General features: G+C 33.9%; 1 protein-coding gene across 7 annotated transcripts in view; it reads right to left on the bottom strand.

Moving 5' to 3' along the window:
* KIF21A (kinesin family member 21A) overlaps nucleotides 1-12,106 on the bottom strand; it is a 174,235-nt gene that overhangs the window by 56,811 nt on the left and 105,318 nt on the right. For all 7 annotated transcript variants that reach the window (XM_061205892.1, XM_061205886.1, XM_061205888.1 and 4 more), the window contains exons 7-11: nucleotides 11,910-12,025; nucleotides 7,148-7,343; nucleotides 6,552-6,741; nucleotides 5,908-5,971; nucleotides 590-793 (exon numbers count right to left, since the gene is read on the bottom strand). In XM_061205892.1, the coding sequence (XP_061061875.1) occupies nucleotides 590-793; nucleotides 5,908-5,971; nucleotides 6,552-6,741; nucleotides 7,148-7,343; nucleotides 11,910-12,025 (770 nt within the window). The remainder of the gene's footprint in view (nucleotides 1-589; nucleotides 794-5,907; nucleotides 5,972-6,551; nucleotides 6,742-7,147; nucleotides 7,344-11,909; nucleotides 12,026-12,106) is intronic.

Raw genomic sequence — 12,106 nt, 5'->3', positions numbered from 1 at the left:
AGATATTACCAGGATGCAAGGGAAAAGGAAGCCTAGAACAGTGGTGAAAAGCGAGTAACTCCTTGTTGGAAGAGTCAGAAAGCCTGAAATAACATAAATAACTTTCACGTAATCAAATTAGAGCCCGCAGAAAATACTTAAGAGACCAAATGATGTTAAATGACAGTCTGATGAATTAGTTTAGCCTTTAGTTAAACTAATCTAGACAGGAAGCAGAATATATCAATGAGACTATTTAATTGTATTAGAAAATGGAAAAAAATGAAAATATTGAGTAATGGTAGAACAAGCTTTGCAGAAAAGATGAATGGAATGCAAAAGCAGCTATTTGAAAAAATAATAAAATAATTTCTAATAGTAATTTTACCTTGTCATAGTCTAAATAAAATTCACTACCATATTATTATAAATAATTTTTTTACATACAAGTAGAGATAAATCTTTAAAAGTATATAATTATAATTGTCACCTATGTTAAATGACATTTCATTTATTAATATACTTATGAGGCTATGTATACTCATTGCAATTGCAAATTAAAATATCCTGAAAAGTAATTAGCAGTATAGCAGTGATTTTATAGCACTACCTTTTTTTCTTCTTCTTTTCTTTCCTTTTCAGCTTCTCTAAATCCTTCTTAGCTAGATCTATAATCTCAGTGGTCTCTTTGTCTGAGGATAGTACAGTAGGAGAGAAAGCTGATGATCCACTGAAGTATGGCGATCTTGCTGTGGCTCTTGTCAAGTTTTTTCGAAGGTTCTCATTCACTGCTTCACTTTCTAATAATTTTGCCCTAGTGAATAAAAATATATTTAAGTTGGAAACATTTTATTATTGTGGTAAATAATACTTAACATAAAATTTACCTCCCTAAACATCTCTAAGTGTACAGTTCTAGAGCATAAAGTACACCCACACTGTTGTGCAACCATTGCCACCATCTACCTTCAGAACTTTTTCATCTTCCCCAATTGAAACTCTGTACCCATTAAACACTAACTCCTCATTCCCCTCTCCTCCCAGTCCCTAGCAACCACCATTCTACCTTCCATCTCTGCAAACTTGACAACTCTAAGAATAAACAGGGAACATTTTAAATGAGTTGTTTTGCAAGCTAAAAAGTTTCCCAAAATGTATTTCAACATTGCTACAAGGTACGGCTTTTTTAACAAATGTGTTAACAAACATTAGTGTTTAAGATATTTTTTAAATTTTCTGATTAAATAATTGTAAATTTGAAGTAACACTCTTAGTGCTCAAAAGTGCCAGTGATAATTAGATTACTTGCATTCTGGTCAATAGGCACTAGTTATCCTTGCTTTGTAAACTCATCTTTGAAACTTAAAATGTGCAAGCAGCATGGTTCCCTTCCTTCCCGTTCCTCATTCATCATGCTATAATAACATTTCCAAATCTTTGTAAGGAATAGTTAGTCAAACTTGCCCCTAACTTGCTGAAAGATATCTGGCTCCTGAATATGGCATGGGAAAAGATGAAATCTCCAAGGAAACCTGAGTTTGATAATTAAAAACATTCTTTTGTTTGCTCAAGCGGTCCTCATAATGACAGGAAAATAATGTATGTGCTGTCAGTAATAACACTGAATGATAAGATCCTAAAAGAGCCTGGATTCTTGAGACTACAAGGGATTCAGAGAGTCCTCTAGGCCAGTTCCTTTAGTCCATTTGATTTAAACCATAAAGAACACAATTATCTACTTCAGTATAATAAATTTCCCAGGTCAATTTGGCACAAGGGTGATTGAGACAGGGTTATAAGGAGAAAATACTACCTACTGTCTCTGTCTCAAAACTATATTACTAAGCGCTTTTGCCATATGTTCAAATGTTTCAGAGGAAGGTGCTAGATTATTTGCAACTATTGAGCTCTAGAAGGCACAGTCAGCTCTGTGTTTTTTCACTGCCTACCAAAATTATTCATGACACTGTTGAAATCAACTAGAGACAGAATATACACAAATCAGTGAATATATGTTACAAATAAGTGTCCTATATATTCTTTAATGAAATTGTTTTACTTTATATTTGGTGTTGCAACAGTTACAATGTTTTAAAATGGTTAAATAGCTGTGTACAAACTTTTAAGTTAAATGATTTCAAAATTATTTTAAAGAAAATTCTGAATATAATGTTGTCATTTTTTAATAAGAGGGCAACCTAAGTATAAAAACTCAGCTTAATGATAAAAACTCAAAGTCAAAATTTATACTTTTCTATATTTTCAATATCTAGCACAAAGCCTGGGTACATAATAATGAATGTTAATAATGAATGAAGGGGACTTCCCTGGTGGCACAGTGGTTAGGAATCTGCCTGCCAATGCAGGGCACACGGGTTTGATCCCTGGTCCGGGAAGATCCCACATGCTGCGGAGCAACTAAGCCCATGAGCCACAACTACGGAGCCTGAGCTCTAGAGCCCGCACACCACAACTACTGAGGCTGCATGCCACAACTACTGAAGCCCACGTGCCTAGAGCCCGTGCTCCGCAGCAAGAGAAGCCACTGCAATGAGAAGCCCGCGCACCGCAATGAAGAGTAGCCCCGCTCGCCACAACTAGAGAAAGCACGTGCACAGCGACGAAAACCCAGCGCAGCCAAAAATACAAACAATAAATAAATTAATTTTTTTAAAAACTGAATGAAAATATAAATTAGCTATCAATTAATGACCTGTTTTTAATTGGCTCATTTATATAATAATCAGACAATTTGTGTTTGATTATTACCTGATTTTAAAAGTCTGCATTTGGTAAGGGCGTATTTTTAATGCTTCTTCCATCCTGGTGCTAATAAAGGCTGAAACCTTTAGGGCTCACCTCCAACTCCACCAACCCCACACTACATTAGTAGGTCCTGCTTTTTGTATGGGCTGTAGAGATAACATCTCTCTCTTTGCCTCTCCTTCTCTTCCTACTCACCCAACCACACACTTGTTGCTGTCTGCATTTCATTTAATAGGAGACCAAGCAGTGAGGCATGAGGGGAAGTACACAGACTTCCTTGGGAAGGAATAAACTGAGGTTTGCATCTCAGCTTTTTCACTTACTGAATCTCATCTCAACTTTTTCACTCACAGAATCTCTAAATCCTCCATTAAAAGGAGATGAAAATATATACTTCCCTAGGATGGTTATGAGGATGATGATACAATGAATTTAAAACTCACCTGACTAATAATGTTTTAAACAAATAATAACTATTCTTATCAAAAAGTTGGAAACAATATAATTATCTAATGGTAGGGGATTAGATAAATAAATCAATTACAACCCATGAGACAGTACTCATGGAGCCATGCAAAAACCATGTTAGAAAAATATTTAATAACATTAAAATATGATCCTAATATCTTGTCACATTTCCAAGAATAGATAGCAAAGCAATACATACACCCTGATACAAATTTTGCTAAAGTATGCATTGAAAAATTATTGAAGAGATACACCAAAATGTTAACATCAGTTCTTGGAATGGTGAGAATATGGATGATTTTAACTTTTTAAAAACTTTCCTATATTTTCAGAAATTTCTACAAAAATTTTAAACTCCAGAAAACTAAGATTAATTAGTGACTATTATCATTTCACAACAAATAATGTGATGTGTAAATTTATTAAAAGGTAACGAGTATTATTTTATAATTAAAATGATAAGACTTAAAATATAAACATTCCCATGTAGCAATACATTTACATAATTTACATTAAGTTTAAGTAGCTGTGAATGAATGTCTTCCTAAGAGAAAGTATTGATTAAAATATGGATTGGAGTAGAATTTGGTAGATGAAACAGAATGTGAGAACTTGGACCTAAATAATAATATGTTAGACCTTTACAGTATTTTTCAATTAATAATTTTTACATCCTGTTCTTTTATTTGAGCCCCATAATAACTCTTTGAGACTAGCAGGCATTACCTCATTCTTACAGATAAACACTAAAGATCAAAGATGTTAGGTAATTTGCCCAAGGTCATATACTTAATAAACAGAAGCTTAAAAATTTCAATGCAGGTAATCAATTTAAATTCAAAGCTCATTTATGTTTATCCCATATGTAAATTATTTTTACATTATAAATTACAATCCTGAGATCCGAGAAGACTACACTTTGAGTGGGACAAACTGAATAAAAGAGCCATCAAACAAAAGTTGGGAAAGTGGAAAAAGCTATTAACCTATACCACGAAAGATTTGATCACTGACTGAACTCAAGGCCTAAGAGTCATCATTGTTCTCTAGATGGCTTAAAGAATAGTCTTAACTCAAGAACTTGAAGAAGAAAGATATTAGATGCTCCTTTTAGCTACTAGAAGGAATGGAAATGATTCAGTCAGTTTTCTAGGAAATAATGACACTAGTCAAGCCGTTCATCAAATAGTGAGATCAAGCTTAGATATGGTCTTAGAATAACATGATGGAAGAGAGGAAATCAAGCCCAAGAACCAGAGTATGGAATCAGCCTTAACAATTGACCAGTGCCAAGAAAATAAAAAAAGATAAAAAGAAGCAGACTAGGAGCAGGAAAAGAATCTTTAGGAACTAAAAGACAGAGATATTAGTTTTGTCTGAAGGAATGGTAAAGATGGGGTCTACAGAGTCAGGAAACAACACTGGAGACTGGTCAGAGGACAAGTTTTTGGCAGTAGGCAGGAAGGAGCACTGCCAACACAAGATGGAAACTACAAGTCCAGTTTGGCAGCTGACCAGAACTACAACCTAAGGTCCCAAAGGTCTCCATCAAAAAGGTAAAGTTTGGAAATATATAAACAGAATAAAAGTAATAGTTATTTGAATAACTTCATCTATTGCTACATCAGATATTTTCTCACTGGTTTTTACTTTTTGAAGCTTTTAAGGGACCTGGTGTGCCTTACAGAGGCAGAAACAGTACAAACACTACTCATCTCTGTTTAAGAATCTTTAGAATAGCCAGAGGAAGAGAGAGGGAAATAGAACACAAATACGAGACAGAGAATTGTTAGGGTAGCTGTGAAAGATAATCTCTCACTTGGTTATTTTCTGCAAATGGATAGCAGAAGTGAGATCTGAGCTATTTAGATGCTCCCGATGGAGCTGACTGTAGTTTTACTTCAAGAGAAAGCAGCTCAGCCATCAGGGCAAACCATGGAACCTGAAAATATTACAGAAATGATTAGTGTCCCTGATCTACTTTCTGACCCCTATTCTCCCAGTCTGTGCTCAGTGGTCCCCCCCACATTCCCACACCAGGCATGGGTGTTCTATTTACTGATTTCTGTCATTCCATTTACTACATGTGACTATTTATGTAAGTTGACCCACCTAGACTGTGAACTTCTTGTTTATGTCATACTTGTTCAGTCCATGGCATGATGCTTGGCATACAGTGAGTATTTGCAATATGTGTGTGAAATGTGGGTGATGAATGAGCCTTTGTACGTACCAGAGAGGCAGGCAAATTGGTAGGGATGCAATGACTCACACATATAGAATAGCTGAAGAAGTATAAGGGAACAGGAGTAATGGGAGATTTTAAAAATTAGAGATGACTTATTGATGTTGACCATTCCCAAATGGTGGGTGAAGAGGCACAGGGAGGTAACTTCATCGACACCAATTATGCCTGTTGTTATATGAGGTTAGGTAAGCTTCCAATTAAGGGTATAACAACAAGAGCAGGAGGATAACCCAGGAAGATGGTGTGGGAAGAGGAAAGTAGTTTGTGACATTATGTTCCCATATGTTCCGTTATAGGCAAGTACCTATTCCCCTAAAGTTAACCTGACCAAAGGGCTGAAATATCACTGTGAATAGTTACTACAAAATAAGCCCAAAAAATAGCAATAATACTTCACTGCAAAACCCAAACTACGTGCATTATATATTACAGAACGTGAACTGTACCTGAGATCTTCAATTTCTTTAATATAATTGTGAATCATATTACTAATCTCCTCATTCCCTTCACCTGCAAGATAAAATAAGGAAAGGGGAGAGGGATAAATTAGGAGATTGGGATTGACACACACACACTACTATATATAAAAATAGATAACTAATAAGAACCTACTGTATAGCACAGGGAACTCTACTCAATACTCTGTAATGACCTATATGGGAAAAGAACCTAAAAAAGAGTTAATATATGTATATGTATAACTGATTCACTTTGCTGTACAGCAGAAACTAACATTGTAAATCAATAAAAATTAATTAAAAAAAGAATTTCCTTTAAAATTCAACAGAACAGAATGAGAGAAAAAACAAAGTTATAGAAACAAACAATAATGCTTTGAAACATAATTTAAACAGCAAATTTCCTGCCCTTAATTACATGAGCAGAAAGTAAGATAATATGATGAAGCATACAGCATATTTTGTTTCTGTAAGAATGTATTATTTACAAATTAAGTATTAACTTAAAATCACAGATTGTATATACAGAGATTGACTTTTTCACTTCAAATATTCCACAAAATTAACAAACATGAAGAATATTTCCTGCTCTCCAAAAGTAATCCCTCACTCATCCCCCCCTACACACATACCTGCTCTGGCAAGAACTTGGTTGGCCTGATCACTAACAAGCTGTGTGATTCTGGTCCTCAATACATCCACTGTCTCTTGCATGGCTTTAATTCTTACACGCAGGTTGTTATTTTCAGTCTGTAGCATAGCATTCTCATGAAACATATCATTGATGCTTTCCACACCCTCCTCGTCGATTATTCTTTTACCCTAGAAAAGAAAAATATTTCCCTGTTGGTTGAGAAGTTTTAAATACACAAGAGTTTTGTTAAAGGATACTGCAGGATTATGCAATTCTACAACCAAGAGCCCTTTTGTCTTAACAGCCTCAAGGCAAGAGATCCTTTTCCCTCTACTACATCTCTCCTTTGAGCATTTGTCACTAAAGAATCTGATTGGGAAGGAAGTCTTTTGAAACAAGAGGCTGGTCAGCTTGTTAGACTGAACATTATTAAAGGCACATGGAAAACTAGAGAATTCTACCTCCAAAAGGAAAGATGCCACCACTATGACAGAGAAGAGACTCCAGAGACATATATGTGCAAGCCATCACAAAAAGGTATCATTGTGTACACAAAATGTATCACAAAATGCAAAGTCAAAACCATTAGCTTACTGTTTTGTACTCCATAAGCTCCATCTGAAGTCGTGTGATCTCACTACGGAGCGCATTGATCTGCTGACTAGCTCTGTCCTGATTGACCATCACCTTGTTCTTGATATTTCTAGCTCGATTGGCATATTTCAGGGTATTTAAAGTTTCCATAAAATCTCTGTCTGAAGGGCTGACACATGCTATCATGATTGTTTGGCTGAAAGTTACAAAAAATAATTAGGTTTACAGATAAAAGCAAATAAAACACTGAAATAATCATTTTAAAATTCCCGCCTTTTGAATAATCTCTCTCCTTCAAGATACCAAAAGATTGACATTACTAACTTAAAAATAAAAGCAAATTTATAAGCCCCAATGCTTTAAGACTATCTTAAGGAAAAAGATTTTGTTTACTTGGCTAAAATTGGGGAAAATGAATTTATATTATCCTTTTTTGACTCATAATACCATATACTCATAATACAAGTGCATATATTTATTTCTTACCTCTTTACAAAATTTTTTGAAGCAATATACATAGAATAATTCTAAAATTTAATCTATAATATGACATGTTGAAATTCAAAAATCATTGCTTTCATTATCTACTTAATATTTCAGGATTTTATTTATTTTTTTTTTTAAATTTTTATTTATTTTTGGCTGCTTTGGTTCTTCGTTGCTGTGCGTGGGCTTTCTCTAGTTGTGGCTACTCTTCCATGCGTGCGCAGGCTTCTCATTGTGATGGCTTCTCTTGTTGTGAAGCACGGGCTCTAGGCATAAGGGCTTCAGTAGTTGCAGCACGTGGGCTCAGTAGTTGTGGCATGAGGGCTCTAGAGCGCAGGCTCAGTAGTTGTGGCGCATAGGTAGTTGCTCCACAGTATGTGGGATCTTCCCGGACAAGGGCTCTAACCTGTGTCCCCTGCACTGGCAGGCAGATTTTTAACCACTGTGCCCCCAGGGAAGTCCGTATTTCAGTATTTAAAAAAATTTTTTTTATTTAATCACTTGCATCCTGATTTTTTATTTCAACAAAAAATTTTACACAAAATCTTATCACCCAATCAAGAAAAGTATTTAGTATACCCATATGTTTCACAATATGAAACGTCATTTGTGATTGACTGGTCAAAGTTCCAGAATTTCTGGCTAGATTACACAGGAAAAATGGGAAACATTATTTTATCGTCATGATGAATTGCTTTACCAACTGAAGAATAGGATAATAAAATGCTTATTATGCCTAAGCTATTTCTGTCAATGAAAAAGACGTGGAGAGTCTAATGGGCACTTGCACACTAACAGTTAAGGAGCTAATTTACCCACCCTGGTAGGAAATTTACACCTATCAATTCTAATCTATAGCCTCCTAGCTTCCTGCTTCCACTCCTGCCTTCTCCCAATAATACCAACACAGCACTCATAGTAACATTTTTATTTTCTTATTTTTTTTTTTAGTATTGTCAAGCTTTATTTTTACTCATTTTAGATGTGTAGTAATGTCTCTTTTTTTTAATTTTTAAAATTTTTATACAATTTTTAAAGGTTACTTTCCATTTACAGTTATTACAAAATATTGGCTATATTCCTCATGTTGTGCAATATGTCCTTGAGCCTATCTTACATCCAACGGTTTGTACCTCCCACTCCCCCACCTCTATATTGCCCCTCCCCACCACTGGTAACCACTAGTTTGTTCTTTATACCTGTGAGTCTGCTTCTTTTTTGTTATATTCAGTTTGTTGTATTTTTTAGATTCCACATATAAGTGATATCATACAGTATTTGTCTTTCTCTGTCTAACTTATTTCACTTAGCATAATGCCCTTCATAGCAACCCTTTTAAAAGGGGTCCCATTCCACCTATCTTTATTCCTTTGTGAACTCTTACTCATCCTTATTTACCCTTACTTTTACTATTATTCAAGATTCAACTCAGAGATCATCTAGTCCAAGAATCCAACCCTGAGTTTGGCTGTACTCTTTCTCTCTGCTTCCTCATACTCTTTGCATACCTCTTTTTTGTTGATTATGATTATATTGAAATTTTATAGATCCAAACTCTTAGATACTAAACTCCTAGAGGACAAGGATCATCAAATATTTTTTATTCATCAGACTACTTTGTACAACACAATATTTGGAACATATTAGGTCATTACTATTTGTTTGTGTTACTTGGAACATATTAGGTCCCTAATAATTGTTTGTATGTCATGCGTATATTATATTTATTTATTTGAAGTCAGAAGTTAAGATAATTCATGCATCTCTGTTGATGAAGAATATAAGGTAATCCAGTGAGAGTGATGATTATGGATACTGATTAGAGGATAGGACTACTCAAAATGTTATCCCCAGTCCAGTGCCAGTCTGGCAAATTCATGACAAGTATAGAAATTGAGAGTAAGCATTTTGGCAACTTTTACAACATTTGAGCTTGCTGTAATCAATGAACTCATTTCACTGAATAGAGTACAGACCAGTTCAAGTATTTTCAAACTCACATAATGGGACAAGCTGAGTATAGTCATGTTCAATATCAACCCACTACAACTGGGAAGTGGGAAGGAGGAGAACTCTCCCTTATTAAAAATATTTTGAGAAGTATTGGGATCAAGTGCTTAAGAAGAATAGTGAAATTAGGAATGAGAGGAGCTAAGACCTACTGTATAGGAAAAAGGTCACATATTAAAACCCAAATGATACAAATTTCAAGAATAGTTATGTTTATGAAAAAAAAATTTTTAATGAAAGTTGTTTATTTTTATATAAAACCATAACTCTGTCTTAAAGGAAACCATATAATTTAAATATATTAGGGAGTTCCCTGGTGGTCTAACAGTTAGGATTCGGCACTTTCACTGCTGTGGCCCGGGTTCAGTCCCTAGTTGGGGAACTGAGATCCCACAAGCCATGCGGTATGGCCAAAATAAACAAACAAATAAATAAATTAAGTTATTTATCTTATACATTGTTATATCATATTATATTATACATTAGGGAGGAAATACATCACAATGTTAACAATAGTTACTTACAAGTAATAGAAATACAGTTGATTTTTATCATGTTTTATATTTTTCTGTATTTTTCCGAATTTTTGCTATAAACTTTTTAAAATGTTACATTAAACATTATAAATGTATAAAAGCCAGCTTGGTGTTTTAAAAAATCACCAAACTGTACACATAAATATATGCAGCTTGTTTCCACAAATATCTTTGATTTAATTTTTCTTTTAAGAGAAATTTGTACAAACATCACAACATGAAGGAATTTTGTTTTCCAATGCTTATACAAAGTTTAACGCTTTTGAACTAGGCGTTCAATCTCACAATTTTAAGCAGGAATCGAGGGTCACTGAGAATAAGAGGTGTTACCACTAGATAGGAAATGAGTGAGGAACATCTGAGACTCTTTAGCTATAGCTTAGATAAAACTCAAGAGGGATTCAAAACCCGCAGTGCAAATATCTTAGATGGTTACAGGGCAAGCAAACTCTCAGAAATACTGAAGTATTCAAAAGTATTGACACTTGTAAGGGGAAGATGTTTACTATCTCTGCTTTGTTATAAAACGAAGCTGTATTATAAAGCTAAGAAATAAACACAGGAAAAGGCTACAATTTAACAAACTTTAAAAATTTATATTTGGCTTAAAAAACAAAAATTTTTGTCCTGTTATAATAAGACCCAGATTGATATTGAAGGTCAGAATGAAAATATAGACCAGAAGTAAGAAATATGTAACAGTGGAAGCAATACAAAGGATATGCTAGAAGACAGATGAGTTAAGACAATGCCAATATTATACGAAAAGAAGGAATATAAAAATGATACTCTTGAATTCTATAAAACAAAACTTTATTTCTAAATCCATCCAACTTCAGACCTAAATAAATTTAACATTATCAAAATTCTTTGAATAATAGTTGTTCAAAAAGAAAGTCTGCAAGTTTAATTGTACAGCATCTAATGATCATTTTACAGCACCTAATGATCATTTTATAGCATCAGTAAACATGATGTTAGACCATTGAAAGCACTGTAAAATAGATTCACTGTAGTTGTGTGTAACTTGTTGAACTGTGCTATGATTGAATTTAAATGCCAAAAAAGTTACCACTTTTAAAGCCAACATTCTGATGCTTATAAAAAGGAATGCATTACCAAAAGAATACATTTAGCTGATGAAACATATCAGAATGATGCAAAGTACAGAAAAGGAGGAATATCAGTGATTCTGGCAAAGTTAATAACCAGCAATCACCCTATATTTCATTCAATTAACATTTTAAATTTTTTTCTCAAATGTAAAAAAATCTTTAATTTTTAGAAGACTTCGTAAAGAAAATCAATAATATTTAAATTACTTTTTAATTACTTAGAAGACAGCATTTACTTTTCAACAAAATTTTATTAGGCATCAACTATGTCCCAAGCACTTAAAACCGAAACAATGGTATAAAGAAAGAGCACATGCCAAGGATTTCATTTATAAGCTAAGTGACTGAATAAATTACTTAACCTCTCTGGATTTCAATTTCCTTATTTATAAAATAGGAATAATAACACCTACCTCAAGAGGTGTTATAAGAAATATGTGAAATAACAACATGCAAAAGCACTCACACATTTGAGGCACTTAATAATTATTAGTTCCTCATCCTATTAATTTGCTTTACAGTAAAAACAGTTCTTATAAATCACTTTACAAACTTATTTTAAAAATAATGAATAACTGAAATTCAGGAATATGGAGGATAAACACTTATGCATACCTATTACCCCCAAGAGAATCCTGTAGTAGTCTTGTCAGCTTAGAATCTCTATAGGGAACATGAGTGGCCCTCTTGCTCTTGTCTCCCAATGCACTTATTACATTGCCAAGTGCCAACTAAAAGAAAGAGAGAGAAAAAAATGATAAAAATTTACTAATTATAACCCTTTTAAATAATGAAACCTTATAGAAAATAAT

This window comes from Eubalaena glacialis, chromosome 11 (assembly GCF_028564815.1).
Source record: "Eubalaena glacialis isolate mEubGla1 chromosome 11, mEubGla1.1.hap2.+ XY, whole genome shotgun sequence".
In the NCBI taxonomy this organism is placed as follows: Eukaryota; Metazoa; Chordata; class Mammalia; order Artiodactyla; family Balaenidae; genus Eubalaena; species Eubalaena glacialis.
This window is presented reverse-complemented; position numbering and strand designations above follow the sequence as displayed.